Genomic DNA, 19,488 nt, shown 5'->3' on the forward strand with positions numbered 1-19,488 from the left:
ATTTGTAACATTTCATTTTTAACGCTTATCATTTGTACCTTTTTGTAACATGTATTTGTAACATTTTCCCATTTATTTCACAACTATTTCTTTCCCTTTTCATTCTTCCCGCTCATCATTTTTAACGCTTAACGTTTCTAAATTAACATCTGCCTTCGCCTTCACACGCAATTTCTTCCGAAATTGCAATTCTAGTTGTGTGAAGGCGAAGGCCTTCACACATTGATATTGTACTTTATTATTAAACAACTTATTCCTCCCACTTTTTTGACATCCAACTACTCCCACATGCTTCAACCGATTCACCTCGTTCAAACTTTCACACGTTCCAAAAATTCATGGCACGCTTGCCAGTATTTTTCGCGTTCATAACATTTACCGTTTTTAAGTAATTAGCAAATTTGTGCCTTTTATTTCCCCATTCATTCTTAATAGAAATGTCAACCCGAGCCAGTTTCCTGTAGTGGGTTCGATTCCCACATTGGGCGTCATTAATTATTTTACTCTTTATTCTTCCCGCTTATCATTTTCAACGCTTATCATTTGTAACTAACATTCACATTCAACATTCATTACATTAAGCAATTTCCACCACTTTGATTACGTATTCGCATTCAACAAACACATTCATTACATTAACCAAATTCAACCGGTATGTAGACAGGGACACAATTAGCTCGTGGGAAACACAAGTGATTCCAGTACACGAGCATCTTTCCCGAGTGGTATCAAAACCCGCGTCAGTTCGATTCCCACATTGGGCGTCATTATTTATTTTACTCTTTATCCTTCCCGGTTATCATTTTCAACGGTTATCATTTGTAACTTTTGTCATTCGCATTCAACATTCATTACATTAAGCAATTTCCACCAGTTTGATTACGCATTCGCATTCAACAAACACATTCATTACATTAACCAAATTCAACCAGCAAGAAGGAAGGATCCTCGTTAGCTCAGTCGGAAACACAATGGAAATGTCAACCCGAGCCAGTTTCCTGTAGTGGGTTCGATTCCCACATTGGGAGTCATAAATTATTTTACTCTTTATTCTTCCCCCTTATCATTTTCAACGCTTATCATTTGTACCTTTTTTGTAACATTTGTAACGTTTCATTTTTAACGCTTATCATTTGTACCTTTTTGTAACATGTATTTGTAACATTTTCCCATTTATTTCACAATTATCTATTTTCCCTTTGTATTCTTCCCGCTCATCATTTTTAACGCTTAACGTTTGTAACTTAACATCTGCCTTCGCCTTCACACGCAATTTCTTCCGAAATTGCAATTCTAGTTGTGTGAAGGCGAAGGCCTTCACACATATGTTATTCTACACCATTCTCTATTATTATTATTGTGTGAAGGCGAAGGCCTTCACACATATGTTATTCTACACCATTCTCTATTATTATTATTATTATTATTATTATTCTCTTTTATTCTCCACACTTTTTTGACACGTTTCATCTTCCACATAATTCATCCGATTCACTCCATTCCACTTTTCACGTATTCCAAATATTCACGACATGAGCGCTTATATTTTTCTCGTTCCGAAAATTTTCCGATTCCGCAAAATTCCCAAAATTCCGACAAATTTTTCCCCATTCATTCTTAATGGCACATTCGACATTTCACATTTACGTCGTTCCAATTTGAAATTCACATCATTCAGCACATTCTAATCACATTCGGAAGGATTCTCGACATTCCCAAAATTCCCAAATTCGAAAATTTCTCGTTTTCACGTTAAAAATTCCGACAAATTTTCACAAAATTTCGTTTTTCACCTCTAACTTCTACATTTTTCAACCGATTCAACTCGTTCCAACTTTCAACTGTTCATCTTTTGCCTACCTATTCCACAACGTCCCACTTACCAAAAACTTCACATCTTTTATTTTGAAATTCAACCAAAATTCTCTAAAATTTCGTTTTTCTACTCTAATTTCTACATTTTTCAACCGATTCAACCCATTCCAACTTTCAACTGTTCATTATTTTTCTACTGATTCCACAACTTCCCACTTACCAAAAGCTTCACATCTTTTATTTTGAAATTCACACCCAATTCCTTTTCCCTTCTCATTTCTACATTTTTCAACCGATTCAACCCATTCCAACTTTCAACTGTTCATCATTTTTCTACCTATTCCACAACTTCCCACTTACCAAAAACTTCACATCTTTTATTTTGAAATTCACACCCAATTCTCCAATATTTCCTTTTCTCCTTGTCATTTCTACATTTTTCAACCGATTCAACCCATTCCAACTTTCAACTGTTCATCATTTTTCTACCTATTCCACAACTTCCCACGTCCCAAAAACTTCACATCTTTTATTTTGAAATTCCCACCCAATTCCTTTTTCCCTTCTCATTTCTACATTTTTCAACCGATTCAACCCATTCCAACTTTCAACTGTTCATCATTTTTCTACCTATTCCACAACTTCCCACTTACCAAAAACTTCACATCTTTTATTTTGAAATTCACACCCAATTCCTTTTTCCCTTCTCATTTCTACATTTTTCAACCGATTCTTCTCATTTCTACATTTTTCAACCGATTCAACCCATTCCAACTTTCAACTGTTCATCATTTTTCTACCTATTCCACAACTTCCCACGTCCCAAAAACTTCACATCTTTTATTTTGAAATTCCCACCCAATTCCTTTTTCCCTTCTCATTTCTACATTTTTCAACCGATTCAACCCATTCCAACTTTCAACTGTTCATCATTTTTCTACCTATTCCACAACTTCCCACTTACCAAAAACTTCACATCTTTTATTTTGAAATTCACACCCAATTCCTTTTTCCCTTCTCATTTCTACATTTTTCAACCGATTCAACCCATTCCAAATTTATTCACTTAATTCACCTTATTCTTCCCACATTCACTCCCATTCACCCCCACTTCCACTACGCTTACACAATTCAACCCTTGACCCCCAATTCCAGTGTGGCGGCCATCTTGGATGACCCTGAAGTGCCACCAATGAACCCAGAATGAACCGGAAGTGGCCCAAATCAAACCGAAAGTGACCCCAAATAGACCGGAAGTGACCTCAGGTAAACCGGAAGTGACCCCAAATCAAACCGGAAGTGACCCCAAATGTACCGGAAGTGACCTTTTTAGACCGGAAATGACCCCTTATAAACCGGAAGTGACCTCAGACGAACCGGAAGTGACCCAAATTAAACCGGAAGTGACCCAAATAAACCGGAAGTGACCCCAAATAGACCGTAAGTGACCTCTGGTAAACCGGAAGTGACCCCAAATCAAACCGGAAGTGACCCCAAATGAACCGGAAGTGACCTTTTTAGACCGGAAGTGACCCAAAATAAACCGGAAGTGACCTCCGCTAAACCGGAAGTGACCTGTATTAAACCGGAAGTGTCCCAAATAAACCGGAAGTGACCCAAATTAGACCGGAAATGACCCGAATCAAGCCGGAAGTGACCTTATTTCAACACTAAGTTCCCCAAATAGCTACATTTGCGCTAACGTCTTCGTTTTTTGTCCGATTTAACCCGTTTCAACATTTTTACCCCAAAAGTGAACCTCCTGAGGCCGTTTTTTTTGTTTTGTTCCAAATTTAGAAAGATTTTGGCGCAATTGCTTTTTTTTATTTTCCCATTCATTCTCTCTATGGTGATTCAACATTTGCTCTAACTTCTACATTTTTTAACTGATTCAACCCGTTCCAACTTTCAACTGTACATCTTTTGCCTACCTATTCCACAACTTCCCACTTACCAAAAATTCCAAATTCGAAATTCAACCAAATTCTCCAAAATTTCGTTTTTCTACTCTAATTTCTGCATTTTTCAACAGATTCAACCCATTTCAACTTTCAACTGTTCATATTTTGCCTACCTATTCCACAACTTCCCACTTACCAAATATTCCAAACTTCCAATTTTGAAATTCACCACAAATTCTCCAAATATTCTACATTTCTCAAGTAATTCAACACGTTTCAACATCGTTCGGCAGCATTCCCCGAAAAAGTTATTCATACATTTCGCCTTCACACGCAATTTCTCCAGAAATTGCAAAATTCTAGTTATTATTCTATTTTATTCCCGCCACTTTTTTGTCCCGTTTCATCTTTCACATAATTCATCCGATTCACTCCATTCCACTTTTCACGTATTCCAAATATTCACGACATGAGCGCTTGTATTTTTCTCATTCCGAAAATTTTCCGATTCCGCAAAATTCCCAAAATTCCGACAAATTTTTCCCCATCCATTCTTAATGGCACATTCGACATTTCACAAAATTTCGTTTTTCACCTCTAACTTCTACATTTTTCAACCGATTCAACCCATTCCAACTGTTCATCTTTTGCCTACCTATTCCACAACTTCCCATTTACTAAAAATTCCAAATTTTCAAATTTGAAATTCAACCAAAATTCTCTCTAATTCCGTTATTCCACTCTAATTTCTACATTTTTCAACCGATTCAACCCATTCCAACTTTCAACTGTTCATCTTTTGCCTACCTATTCCACAACTTCCCACTTACCAAAAATTCCAAATTCTCAAATTTGAAATTCAACCAAAATTCTCTAAAATTTCGTTTTTCTACTCTAATTTCTACATTTTTCGACCGATTCAACCCATTCCAAATGCATTCACCTTATGCTTCCCACATTCACTCCCATTCACCCCCACTTCCACTACGCTTACACATTCAACCCTTGACCCCCAATTCCAGTGTGGCGGCCATCTTGGATTGACCCTCAAGTGCCCCCAATGAACCCAAAATGAACCGGAAGTGCCCCAAATCAAACCGAAAGTGACCCCAAATAGACCGGAAGTGACCTCAGGTAAACCGGAAGTGACCCCAAATCAAACCGGAAGTGACCCCAAACGTACCGGAAGTGACCTTTTTAGACCGGAAATGACCCCTAATAAACAGGAAGTGACCTCAGACGAACCGGAAGTGACCCAAATTAAACCGGAAGTGACCCAAATAAACCGGAAGTGACCCCAAATAGACCGGAAGTGACCTCTGGTAAACCGGAAGTGACCCTAAATCAAACCGGAAGTGACCCCAAATGAACCGGAAGTGACCTTTTTAGACCGGAAGTGACCCCTAATAAACCGGAAGTGACCTCAGACGAACCGGAAGTGACCCAAATTAAACCGGAAGTGACCCAAATAAACCGGAAGTGACCCCAAATAGACCGGAAGTGACCCGAATCAAACCGGAAGTGACCTTATTTCAACACTGAGTGGCCCAAATAGCTACATTTGCGCTAACTTTTTCGTTTTTTGTCTGATTTAACCCGTTTCAACATTTTTACCCCAAAAGTGAATCTCCTGAGGCCGTTTTTTTTGTTTTGTTCCAAATTTAGAAAGATTTTGGCGCAATTGCTTTTTTTTATTTTCCCATTCATTCTCTATGGGGATTCAACATTTGCTCTAACTTCTACATTTTTTAACTGATTCAACCCGTTCCAACTTTCAACTGTACATCTTTTGCCTACCTATTCCACAACTTCCCACTTACCAAAAATTCCAAATTCGAAATTCAACCAAATTCTCCAAAATTTCGTTTTTCTACTCTAATTTCTACATTTTTCAACCGATTCAACCCATTCCAACTTTCAACTGTTCATCTTTTGCCTACCTATTCCACAACTTCCCACTTACCAAATATTCCAAACTTTCAATTTTGAAATTCACCACAAATTCTCCAAATATTCTACATTTCTCAAGTAATTCAACACGTTTCAACATCATTCGGCAGCATTCCCCGAAAAAGTTATTCATACATTTCGCCTTCACACGCAATTTCTCCAGAAATTGCAAAATTCTAGTTGTGTGAAGGCGAAGGCCTTCACACATATGTTATTCTACACCATTCTCTATTATTATTATTATTATTATTCTCTACGTTTCTCCACACTTTTTTGACACGTTTCATCTTCCACATAATTCATCCGATTCACTCCATTCCACTTTTCACGTATTCCAAATATTCACGCGACGAGCGCTTGTATTTTGCTCGTTCCGAAAATTTTCCGATTCCGCAAAATTCCCAAAATTCCGACAAATTTTTCCCCATTCATTCTTAATGGCACATTCGACATTTCACATTTACGTCGTTCCAATTTGAAATTCACATCATTCAGCACATTCTAATCACATTCGGAAGGATTCTCGACATTCCCAAAATTCCCAAATTCGAAAATTTCACGTTTTCACGTTAAAAATTCCGACAAATTTTCACAAAATTTCGTTTTTCACCTCTAACTTCTACATTTTTCAACCGATTCAACTCGTTCCAACTTTCAACTGTTCATCTTTTGCCTACCTATTCCACAACGTCCCACTTACCAAAAACTTCACATCTTTTATTTTGAAATTCAACCAAAATTCTCTAAAATTTCGTTTTTCTACTCTAATTTCTACATTTTTCAACCGATTCAACCCATTCCAACTTTCAACTGTTCATTATTTTTCTACTGATTCCACAACTTCCCACTTACCAAAAGCTTCACATCTTTTATTTTGAAATTCACACCCAATTCCTTTTCCCTTCTCATTTCTACATTTTTCAACCGATTCAACCCATTCCAACTTTCAACTGTTCATCATTTTTCTACCTATTCCACAACTTCCCACTTACCAAAAACTTCACATCTTTTATTTTGAAATTCACACCCAATTCTCCAATATTTCCGTTTCTCCTTCTCATTTCTACATTTTTCAACCGATTCAACCCATTCCAACTTTCAACTGTTCATCATTTTTCTACCTATTCCACAACTTCCCACTTACCAAAAACTTCACATCTTTTATTTTGAAATTCACACCCAATTCCTTTTTCCCTTCTCATTTCTACATTTTTCAACAGATTCAACCCATTCCAAATTTATTCACTTAATTCACCTTATTCTTCCCACATTCACTCCCATTCACCCCCACTTCCACTATGCTTACACAATTCAACCCTTGACCCCCAATTCCAGTGTGGCGGCCATCTTGGATGACCCTGAAGTGCCACCAATGAACCCAGAATGAACCGGAAGTGGCCCAAATCAAACCGAAAGTGACCCCAAATAGACCGGAAGTGACCTCAGGTAAACCGGAAGTGACCCCAAATCAAACCGGAAGTGACCCCAAATGTACCGGAAGTGACCTTTTTAGACCGGAAATGACCCCTAATAAACCGGAAGTGACCTCAGACGAACCGGAAGTGACCCAAATCAAACCGAAAGTGACCCCAAATAGACCGGAAGTGACCTCAGGTAAACCGGAAGTGACCCCAAATCAAACCGGAAGTGACCCCAAACGTACCGGAAGTGACCTTTTTAGACCGGAAATGACCCCTAATAAACAGGAAGTGACCTCAGACGAACCGGAAGTGACCCAAATTAAACCGGAAGTGACCCAAATAAACCGGAAGTGACCCCAAATAGACCGGAAGTGACCTCTGGTAAACCGGAAGTGACCCTAAATCAAACCGGAAGTGACCCCAAATGAACCGGAAGTGACCTTTTTAGACCGGAAGTGACCCCAAATAAACCGGAAGTGACCTCAGCTAAACCGGAAGTGACCTGTTTTAAACCGGAAGTGACCCAAATAAACCGGAAGTGACCCAAACTAGACCGGAAGTGACCCGAATCAAACCGGAAGTGACCTTATTTCAACACTGAGTGGCCCAAATAGCTACATTTGCGCTAACTTTTTCGTTTTTTGTCTGATTTAACCCGTTTCAACATTTTTACCCCAAAAGTGAATCTCCTGAGGCCGTTTTTTTTGTTTTGTTCCAAATTTAGAAAGATTTTGGCGCAATTGCTTTTTTTTATTTTCCCATTCATTCTCTATGGGGATTCAACATTTGCTCTAACTTCTACATTTTTTAACTGATTCAACCCGTTCCAACTTTCAACTGTACATCTTTTGCCTACCTATTCCACAACTTCCCACTTACCAAAAATTCCAAATTCGAAATTCAACCAAATTCTCCAAAATTTCGTTTTTCTACTCTAATTTCTACATTTTTCAACCGATTCAACCCATTCCAACTTTCAACTGTTCATCTTTTGCCTACCTATTCCACAACTTCCCACTTACCAAATATTCCAAACTTTCAATTTTGAAATTCACCACAAATTCTCCAAATATTCTACATTTCTCAAGTAATTCAACACGTTTCAACATCGTTCGGCAGCATTCCCCGAAAAAGTTATTCATACATTTCGCCTTCACACGCAATTTCTCCAGAAATTGCAAAATTCTAGTTATTATTATTATTCTCTACGTTTCTCCACACTTTTTTGACACGTTTCATCTTCCACATAATTCATCCGATTCACTCCATTCCACTTTTCACGTATTCCAAATATTCACGCGACGAGCGCTTGTATTTTGCTCGTTCCGAAAATTTTCCGATTCCGCAAAATTCCCAAAATTCCGACAAATTTTTCCCCATTCATTCTTAATGGCACATTCGACATTTCACATTTACGTCGTTCCAATTTGAAATTCACATCATTCAGCACATTCTAATCACATTCGGAAGGATTCTCGACATTCCCAAAATTCCCAAATTCGAAAATTTCACGTTTTCACGTTAAAAATTCCGACAAATTTTCACAAAATTTCGTTTTTCACCTCTAACTTCTACATTTTTCAACCGATTCAACTCGTTCCAACTTTCAACTGTTCATCTTTTGCCTACCTATTCCACAACGTCCCACTTACCAAAAACTTCACATCTTTTATTTTGAAATTCAACCAAAATTCTCTAAAATTTCGTTTTTCTACTCTAATTTCTACATTTTTCAACCGATTCAACCCATTCCAACTTTCAACTGTTCATTATTTTTCTACTGATTCCACAACTTCCCACTTACCAAAAGCTTCACATCTTTTATTTTGAAATTCACACCCAATTCCTTTTCCCTTCTCATTTCTACATTTTTCAACCGATTCAACCCATTCCAACTTTCAACTGTTCATCATTTTTCTACCTATTCCACAACTTCCCACTTACCAAAAACTTCACATCTTTTATTTTGAAATTCACACCCAATTCTCCAATATTTCCGTTTCTCCTTCTCATTTCTACATTTTTCAACCGATTCAACCCATTCCAACTTTCAACTGTTCATCATTTTTCTACCTATTCCACAACTTCCCACTTACCAAAAACTTCACATCTTTTATTTTGAAATTCACACCCAATTCCTTTTTCCCTTCTCATTTCTACATTTTTCAACAGATTCAACCCATTCCAAATTTATTCACTTAATTCACCTTATTCTTCCCACATTCACTCCCATTCACCCCCACTTCCACTATGCTTACACAATTCAACCCTTGACCCCCAATTCCAGTGTGGCGGCCATCTTGGATGACCCTGAAGTGCCACCAATGAACCCAGAATGAACCGGAAGTGGCCCAAATCAAACCGAAAGTGACCCCAAATAGACCGGAAGTGACCTCAGGTAAACCGGAAGTGACCCCAAATCAAACCGGAAGTGACCCCAAATGTACCGGAAGTGACCTTTTTAGACCGGAAATGACCCCTAATAAACCGGAAGTGACCTCAGACGAACCGGAAGTGACCCAAATTAAACCGGAAGTGACCCCAAATAGACCGGAAGTGACCTCAGGTAAACCGGAAGTGACCCCAAATCAAACCGGAAGTGACCCCAAATGTACCGGAAGTGACCTTTTTAGACCGGAAATGACCCCTTATAAACCGGAAGTGACCTCAGACGAACCGGAAGTGACCCAAATTAAACCGGAAGTGACCCAAATAAACCGGAAGTGACCCCAAATAGACCGGAAGTGACCTCTGGTAAACCGGAAGTGACCCCAAATCAAACCGGAAGTGACCCAAAATGAACCGGAAGTGACCTTTTTAGACCGGAAATGACCCCAAATAAACCGGAAGTGACCTCAGCTAAACCGGAAGTGACCTGTTTTAAACCGGAAGTGACCCAAATAAACCGGAAGTGACCCAAATTAGACCGGAAATGACCCGAATCAAGCCGGAAGTGACCTTATTTCAACACTAAGTGCCCCAAATAGCTACATTTGCGCTTACGTCTTCGTTTTTTGTCCGATATAACCCGTTTCAACATTTTTACCCCAAAAGTGAACCTCCTGAGGCCGTTTTTTTTGGTTTTGTTCCAAATCTAGAAAGATTTTGGCGCAATTGCTTTTTTTTATTTTCCCATTCATTCTCTATGGGGATTCAACATTTGCTCTAACTTCTACATTTTTTAACTGATTCAACCCGTTCCAACTTTCAACTGTTCATCTTTTGCCTACCTATTCCACAACTTCCCACTTACCAACAATTCCAAATTTAAAATTCAACCAAATTCTCCAAAATTTCGTTTTTCTACTCTAACTTCTAAATTTTTCTACCGATTCAACCCATTCCAACTTTCAACTGTTCATCTTTTGCCTACCTATTCCACAACTTCCCACTTACCAAATATTCCAAACTTTCAATTTTGAAATTCACCACAAATTCTCCAAATATTCTACATTTCTCAAGTAATTCAACACGTTTCAACATCGTTCGGCAGCATTCCCCGAAAAAGTTATTCATACATTTCGCCTTCACACGCAATTTCTCCAGAAATTGCAAAATTCTAGTTATTATTATTATTCTCTTTTATTCTCCACACTTTTTTGTCCACTTTCATCTTCCACATAATTCATCCGATTCACTCCATTCCACTTTCCACGTATTCCAAATATTCACGCGATGAGCGCTTCCATTTTTCTCGTTCCGAAAATTTTCCGATTCCGCAAAATTCCCAAAATTCCGACAAATTTTTCCCCATCCATTCTTAATGGCACATTCGACATTTCACAAAATTTCGTTTTTCACCTCTAACTTCTACATTTTTCAACCGATTCAACCCATTCCAACTTTCAACTGTTCATCTTTTGCCTACCTATTCCACAACTTCCCACTTACCAAAAATTCCAAATTTTCAAATTTGAAATTCAACCAAAATTCTCTCAAATTCCGTTTTTCTAATCTAATTTCTACATTTTTCAACCGATTCAACCCATTCCAACTTTCAACTGTTCATCTTTTGCCTACCTATTCCACAACTTCCCACTTACCAAAAATTCCAAATTTTCAAATTTGAAATTCAACCAAAATTCTCTCAAATTCCGTTTTTCTAATCTAATTTCTACATTTTTCAACCGATTCAACCCATTCCAACTTTCAACTGTTCATCTTTTGCCTACCTATTCCACAACTTCCCACTTACCAAAAATTCCAAATTTTCAAATTTGAAATTCAACCAAAATTCTCCAAAATTCAGTTTTTCCACTCTAATTTCTACATTTTTCAACCGATTCAACCCATTCCAACTTTCAACTGTTCATCTTTTGCCTACCTATTCCACAACTTCCCACTTACCAAAAATTCCGAACTTTCACATTTGAAATTCAACCAAATTCTCCAAAATTTCGTTTTTCCACTCTAATTTCTACATTTTTCGACCGATTCAACCCATTCCACATTTATTCCCTTTATTCATCTTATGCTTACCACATTCACTCCCATTCACCCCCACTTCCACTACGCTTACACATTCAACCCTTGACCCCCAATTCCAGTGTGGCGGCCATCTTGGATTGACCCTCAAGTGCCCCCAATGAACCCAAAATGAACCGGAAGTGCCCCAAATCAAACCGAAAGTGACCCCAAATAGACCGGAAGTGACCTCAGGTAAACCGGAAGTGACCCCAAATCAAACCGGAAGTGACCCCAAACGTACCGGAAGTGACCTTTTTAGACCGGAAATGACCCCTAATAAACAGGAAGTGACCTCAGACGAACCGGAAGTGACCCAAATTAAACCGGAAGTGACCCAAATAAACCGGAAGTGACCCCAAATAGACCGGAAGTGACCTCTGGTAAACCGGAAGTGACCCTAAATCAAACCGGAAGTGACCCCAAATGAACCGGAAGTGCCCTTTTTAGACCGGAAGTGACCCCAAATAAACCGGAAGTGACCTCAGCTAAACCGGAAGTGACCTGTTTTAAACCGGAAGTGACCCAAATAAACCGGAAGTGACCCAAACTAGACCGGAAGTGACCCGAATCAAACCGGAAGTGACCTTATTTCAACACTGAGTGGCCCAAATAGCTACATTTGCGCTAACTTTTTCGTTTTTTGTCTGATTTAACCCCTTTCAACATTTTTACCCCAAAAGTGAATCTCCTGAGGCCGTTTTTTTTGTTTTGTTCCAAATTTAGAAAGATTTTGGCGCAATTGCTTTTTTTATTTTCCCATTCATTCTCTATGGGGATTCAACATTTGCTCTAACTTCTACATTTTTTAACTGATTCAACCCGTTCCAACTTTCAACTGTACATCTTTTGCCTACCTATTCCACAACTTCCCACTTACCAAAAATTCCAAATTCGAAATTCAACCAAATTCTCCAAAATTTCGTTTTTCTACTCTAAATTCTACATTTTTCAACCGATTCAACCCATTCCAACTTTCAACTGTTCATCTTTTGCCTACCTATTCCACAACTTCCCACTTACCAAATATTCCAAACTTTCAATTTTGAAATTCACCACAAATTCTCCAAATATTCTACATTTCTCAAGTAATTCAACACGTTTCAACATCGTTCGGCAGCATTCCCCGAAAAAGTTATTCATACATTTCGCCTTCACACGCAATTTCTCCAGAAATTGCAAAATTCTAGTTATTATTATTATTCTCTTTTATTCTCCACACTTTTTTGTCCAGTTTCATCTTCCGCATAATTCATCCGATTCACTCCATTCCACTTTTCACGTATTCCAAATATTCACGCGATGAGCGCTTGTATTTTTCTCATTCCGAAAATTTTCCGATTCCGCAAAATTCCCCAAATTCCGACAAATTTTTCCCCATTCATTCTTAATGGCACATTCGACATTTCACATTTACGTCGTTCCAATTTGAAATTCACATCATTCAGCACATTCTAATCACATTCGGAAGGATTCTCGACATTCCCAAAATTCCCAAATTCGAAAATTTCACGTTTTCACGTTAAAAATTCCGACAAATATTCACAAAATTTCGTTTTTCACCTCTAACTTCTACATTTTTCAACCGATTCAACTCGTTCCAACTTTCAACTGTTCATCTTTTGCCTACCTATTCCACAACGTCCCACTTACCAAAAACTTCACATCTTTTATTTTGAAATTCAACCAAAATTCTCTAAAATTTCGTTTTTCTACTCTAATTTCTACATTTTTCAACCGATTCAACCCATTCCAACTTTCAACTGTTCATTATTTTTCTACCGATTCCACAACTTCCCACTTACCAAAAGCTTCATATCTTTTATTTTGAAATTCACACCCAATTCCTTTTCCCTACTCATTTCTACATTTTTCAACCGATTCAACCCATTCCAACTTTCAACTGTTCATCATTTTTCTACCTATTCCACAACTTCCCACTTACCAAAAACTTCACATCTTTTATTTTGAAATTCACACCCAATTTCCTTTTCCCTTCTCATTTCTACATTTTTCAACCGATTAAACCCATTCCAACTTTCAACTGTTCATCATTTTTCTACCTATTCCACAACTTCCCACTTACCAAAAACTTCACATCTTTTATTTTGAAATTCAACCAAAATTCTCTCAAATTCATTTTTTGTACTCTAATTTCTACATTTTTCAACCGATTCAACCCATTCCAACTTTCAACTGTTCATCATTTTTCTACCTATTCCACAACTTCCCAAATACTTCACATCTTTTATTTTGAAATTCACACCCAATTCCTTTTTCCCTTCTCATTTCTACATTTTTCAACCGATTCAACCCATTCCAACTTTCAACTGTTCATCATTTTTCTACCTATTCCACAACTTCCCACTTACCAAAAACTTCACATCTTTTATTTTGAAATTCACACCCAATTCCCTTTTCCCTTCTCATTTCTACATTTTTCAACCGATTCAACTCATTCCAACTTTCAACTGTTCATCATTTTTCTACCTATTCCACAACTTCCCACTTACCAAAAACTTCACATCTTTTATTTTGAAATTCACACTCAATTCCCTTTTCCCTTCTCATTTCTACATTTTTCAACCGATTCAACCCATTCCAACTTTCAACTGTTCATCATTTTTCTACCTATTCCACAACTTCCCACTTACCAAAAACTTTACATCTTTTATTTTGAAATTCACACCCAATTCCCTTTTCCCTTCTCATTTCTACATTTTTCAACCGATTCAACCCATTCCAACTTTCAACTGTTCATCATTTTTCTACCTATTCCACAACTTCCCACTCCTCAAAAACTTCACATCTTTTATTTTGAAATTCACACCCAATTCCCTTTTCCCTTCTCATTTCTACATTTTTCAACCGATTCAACCCATTCCAACTTTCAACTGTTCATCATTTTTCGACCTATTCCACAACTTCCCACTTACCAAAAACTTCACATCTTTTATTTTGAAATTCGCCACAAATTCTCCAAATATTCTACATTTCTCAAGTAATTCAACACGTTTCAACATCGTTCGGCAGCATTCCCCGAAGAAGTCATTCATACATTTCGCCTTCACACGCAATTTCTCCAGAAATTGCAAAATTCTAGTTATTTATTATTACTCTTATTATTTATTGTTTGTGCCTTCTTGTTTTTTATATTGCGTCGTTTACTTGTATGTCTATCGTGTAATATGTCTTGTCACCGTGGGATAGGGAAAACGTAATTTCGATCTCTTTGTGTGTCTCGGCATGTGAAGACGTTGACAATAAAGCAGACTTTGACTTGACTTTGAAAGTGTGTCTACTTGTGTTCTATTGTAGAATTACAGTATATGTTGAATAGTTAGTTTAATGGATAAACTGAGAAAGGGGTAGGAATCTAAAAAGCTATGCTTCCTCCTACTCCTTTTCGAGCATTCTTTATTGATTTACTTACTTGTGTATTACTATTATTATTATTAATTAATTAATCTATTTAATGTATTTATTTCTATTTGTTGATTTATTTTCTGTTTGTTGTATGGACTTATGTGGCACTTTAGAGTGTTATTTGTTTTGTTTTTTTCTTTTTTCTTTTGGATCTTCGAAATAAAGATATCAAAGTCACTGAGACGCGGCAGTAACACAGCAGCAACACGGTAGCACAGCACTAACAGGGCTGATTAAAAAAGCATACAAGTCAAAGTAAAAAAAAAGCGAGCGACACGTATAGCTCCAGAGTAGACGGGACCACGAAATAAAGAAAAGGGTGACGCAACACAATGTCATCAACATCCACTGCCTTTAGCTTAAAAGCGGCATCATATGCATTTCTTTTGTCCCCCATAATGACGGTTTGTGTATAAAAGCTTCCTTTCAGTAATGTCCGTCTTGATCTCGTTCTGTCTCTTCTTTGTGTGAATTATACGGCGCTATTTGCCTGGCGGATGGACATGCGATCAACCCACCACTTTTCTCCCCAGTGACCGTGTCCATATATCCCTCCGCCCAGCAAAGCGGTGCCGTACAACAGCGGTCCACAGCCTTTTTACGAGTGTGTAAAAGTGATCAAGTCATCACAAAAATCACGGAAATAATCATATATAAACCGCACCGGACTATAAACCGCAGGGTTCAAAATTTGAGAAAAAAGTTGCGGTTTATAGTACGAAATTTACGGTAGATTAAATACATCTGTTTTAAGTACAATTCTAACATCATGAAAAAAATTCTGAGGGCAGAACACAAATTATGACTGTTTTCTTGTTCTTTGGGAGAACAGATTAAGAAATAATACAGTCACTAAAAATTTTGTTGAAGCAAATATAATGTTACTTTAAATATCTTGGACTTCATTTGTACATCCTTTGTTTCCTACCTCAGTCTGGCACCTATAGCAAATTGTTTGTGTTTGCACATTCTGGACCACAGTCATGTTTTTGTTTCAATTCATTAAAGAAAAAGACAATTCGAGCATTTTTATCCTGTATTTCAGACTGTGGGATGATAGAAGCACCTGGATACTAGTGTGAATGGAATGAGAATAAACAATGAGAAAATGCCAATACGCTGGAGGGTAACAGCAACCTTTTTTTTATTCAGGGGAAGAAAACAATGAACTTAGTGAATAAATTTTCAATTATGAACTATGAACGGAACGAGTGCATTTTAAAAGTTGTGAACTGAACTTTGAACTAGTTCATGTGAAAATGAACTTTCTGAACACTGCTTACCAAATACTGCAGTTTGCCACATCAAATATGGCGGTGACATTGCCGTACGATTCTGCACTATGCGGGTGTGTTCAAAAATACGCACAACACAAGGAAGAGGACATGTGCGTACCCGTGAACCAGTGCTCGCACATACATTTTTGCTCAAATTAGCAGTTTGGATATTCATGGTACTCAAAAACTGCGGTGTGGTAGTCGCTGATGGTCTTGCTTGTCTTGTGTGCCGACACTGTGAGTTCGATTTTCACGTATGACTGTGTGTGCGTGTGTGTGACAAAAACAAAACTGAAGTGCCGGTGAGCGCACAAGGCGGTCCAACAATGTGCCCCAGTGCAGGCAGTGTTCAGAAATATATGGGAGTCGAGTCCTATCCGATCATATCTACTTTCAGAGTTAAAGCGTCCGAACGCCCTATGATGCACGCAACAACGCGGAAGTTACATTTAAGCTTTTTTTTTTGTTTTTTTCTTTTTCGTAAAGTGACTATTACAATTCAGGATTATTGCAATTTTTCTTTAGCTTTCTTTTTTTTCCTCATCTGCCTCCATCATTAAAATCAAACGCGTTTGGAAACTCAGAACTAAATATGAAAGCTTGTATCTTTTTCAGCCCAAATAATACATTTTTCACTGTCGAGCAAATAATGTCAAATTGTTCTTGCGTATGTTTTACATTATATGTTTACATAGTATATATATATATAATATATATATATATATATATATATATATATATATATATATATATATATATATATATATATATATATATATATATATATATATATATATATATATATATATATATATATAAGATATATAAGATATAATGTAAAATATATGCAAGAAAAAAAAATATAACTACATATATAACAATTTTCACGTGAAGGAGGTAAAACTGCTTAGTCATTCCCCAAACTGGTTTAAATTAACTTCTGAGGGCCAAAGTTAGGGTGGATCCGACCGGCTTGTTGTGATTGGATGTGCTACAGCAGGCGAACCCATACAAAGGCTGCAACACTTATAAACGTTCACAGATGCTGCCTGCGCAGTCAGTAACTCAACGAGGTTGAACTTGGAACACTACCTCTGGAGAGAAAATGTCTTATATAAAAGTAGATCCGGCATGTGATTTCTCTTTCCACAACCTACCATATGGTGTATTCTCCACATTAGATCATGTAAGTAATTTTGGTTTTTGTTCTATGAATTTGCATAGAACAAGAAAAGTGTAGCTTTTAACGCAATAATTTATTTTTTGCCTGAGTACTTTTTGTTACAGAAGCATGCTAAAGTAAATGTAAGAATGATGAACCCTGAAGGAATCACAGAGATCATTTGAAAAGTTGTATTTCCTCAGCCCAAACGTCGCATTGGGGTCGCCATTGGAGACCAGATACTGGACCTGAGTGTGATACTCTCACTGTTTCAAGGACCTGTGATGGCCAAACATCAGGATGTCTTCCAACAGGTATTTTCTTTACACAGTGAAGCATTGTACAGTATTTTCCTCAATAAGGCTCTAGGATTGACAAAATTAAACATCCATCACGAGGGTCGCAGGCGTGCTGGAGCCTATCCCAGTTGACTTCAGGCAATAGGTGGGGGACATCTTGAACAGGTTGCCAGCCAATTGCAGGGCACGCAAAGACGAACAACCATTCACACTCACACCTACGGACGATTTGGAGTTGTCAATCGGCCAACCATGTTTTTGGGGTGTGGGAGGAAACTGGAGTACCCTGAGAAAACCCACGCAGGCAAACAACACAGGAAGGCCGGAGCCGGAATCAAACCCACCACCTCTGCATTGTGAGGCGGACGTGCTAACCAGTTCACCACTGTGCTGCCCCAAAATTAAACAGTATTACTATTTTACTTTTGCTAATTTAACAGTGGTATGACAGACTTTTTTTTCAAAAACAATATTGGAAACAATATTATTACCACTGACGTCTTTCAGACATTCTAAAACCCTGGAATGGGTTCCATCACATAATTGGTGCTAGCCATATTTTAGCAAATATTTACTATACACTGTTACAGCAATCCATTTTACACATACTGCTTGTCAAATCGTTACATGCTTATCCGCAATGTTGGGTTTTTCTATGCATATGATCTTGTGTCCTATATTCCAGCCTACACTAAATGCTTTAATGGGTCTGGGATATGAAGCATGGAAGGAGACCAGAAGTACTTTGCAGTTTTTGCTCTCACCCAATGAGAGTACTCTCAGAGACGACTGGACTCTACGTAGTAGGTGAGTCTCTAAAGCAGGGGTGGGCAAACTTTTTGACTTGCGGGCCGAATTGGGTTCTAAATTTTGACCGGGGGGCCGAACCAGGAGCAGATGGATGTAGTGTTTGTGTGAAGTAATATAAATGACATGTAAAGGTCATTGCATAAAAGGTTTTTACTTTTAGTAGATACTAAAGCATGGATATTAAAAATAAGCTTTTTGAAAACAAATGCATTTATTAACAGCATTAAAAAAATGTTTCACCAAAAAACTACTATCAGTGATTCTTATTAAATACGACACTGTTATGATGAATAACATTTTCCATCACTTCAGCGCCTGCAGGTCAGATTTATGAAATATGTTTATCTAATGAGGCGAAATCACATCCAACGGCAAACATTCTGACCAAATTCATCATCTTGAAGAATCAGTGAAAGAATACATCTAAATAAAGTAAGAAATAAAATCAATAGTATTGTTGGTTTCCCTATTTTGCTAGTGCATCATAGTCTGGAGTAAAATTTGTTGTGGTAATTCTTAGGATAGAGCCGAGGTGTCGGTCCGTTAACCTAGATCTGTGACGGGCTTTGTTGACGTTCATGTGGCTGAACGTCTTCTCACACACGTAGTAGGTCGAGCCAAATTGTCCACTCTTTTTTAACATTCGGCACTCAGTGTCCACCTTTCTTTTCTTCAGGCTTCTCATTTTAATGGAAGGATTCCTAGGGAAGGTTTGTGGGTGGCATTAGCGTAAAACTGTATCTGAAAACTCAGCGCGCGAATTACGAGAATATGTCTTGTGAGTGTGCACCGAGCTTTCTGACACGGCTCCCGGGAGTAAATGCGCGGACATTATACTCTTTCATCACAGCAACATCTTCATTACAAATCAAACAGACACACTTTCTGTTGATTTCTTCGTGTTTGAAATATTCTACACTCACTTGCTATTTTGCGTTTCTTTGGTGCAGCCATTTCTGGGGA

At 37.8% G+C, this 19,488-nt stretch overlaps 1 protein-coding gene across 2 annotated transcripts in view; it reads left to right on the forward strand.

Moving 5' to 3' along the window:
- The first annotated feature begins 16,333 nt into the window (after positions 1 to 16,333).
- The window catches only part of fah (fumarylacetoacetate hydrolase (fumarylacetoacetase)), a 41,284-nt gene continuing 38,129 nt past the window's right edge, over positions 16,334 to 19,488 (forward strand). Inside the window, exons 1-4 of one of the 2 annotated variants that reach the window (XM_061277346.1) lie at positions 16,341 to 16,491; positions 17,297 to 17,440; positions 17,620 to 17,730; positions 18,401 to 18,522. In XM_061277346.1, coding sequence (XP_061133330.1) covers positions 17,360 to 17,440; positions 17,620 to 17,730; positions 18,401 to 18,522 — 314 coding nt within the window. In that variant the 5' untranslated portion in view covers positions 16,341 to 16,491; positions 17,297 to 17,359. Of the gene's footprint in view, positions 16,492 to 17,296; positions 17,441 to 17,619; positions 17,731 to 18,400; positions 18,523 to 19,488 lie in introns of both variants that reach the window. The other variant, XM_061277347.1, reaches the window with a different exon arrangement.

The sequence above is a fragment of the Syngnathus typhle genome, linkage group LG4 (genome assembly GCF_033458585.1).
Source record: "Syngnathus typhle isolate RoL2023-S1 ecotype Sweden linkage group LG4, RoL_Styp_1.0, whole genome shotgun sequence".
Lineage (NCBI taxonomy): Eukaryota > Metazoa > Chordata > Actinopteri > Syngnathiformes > Syngnathidae > Syngnathus > Syngnathus typhle.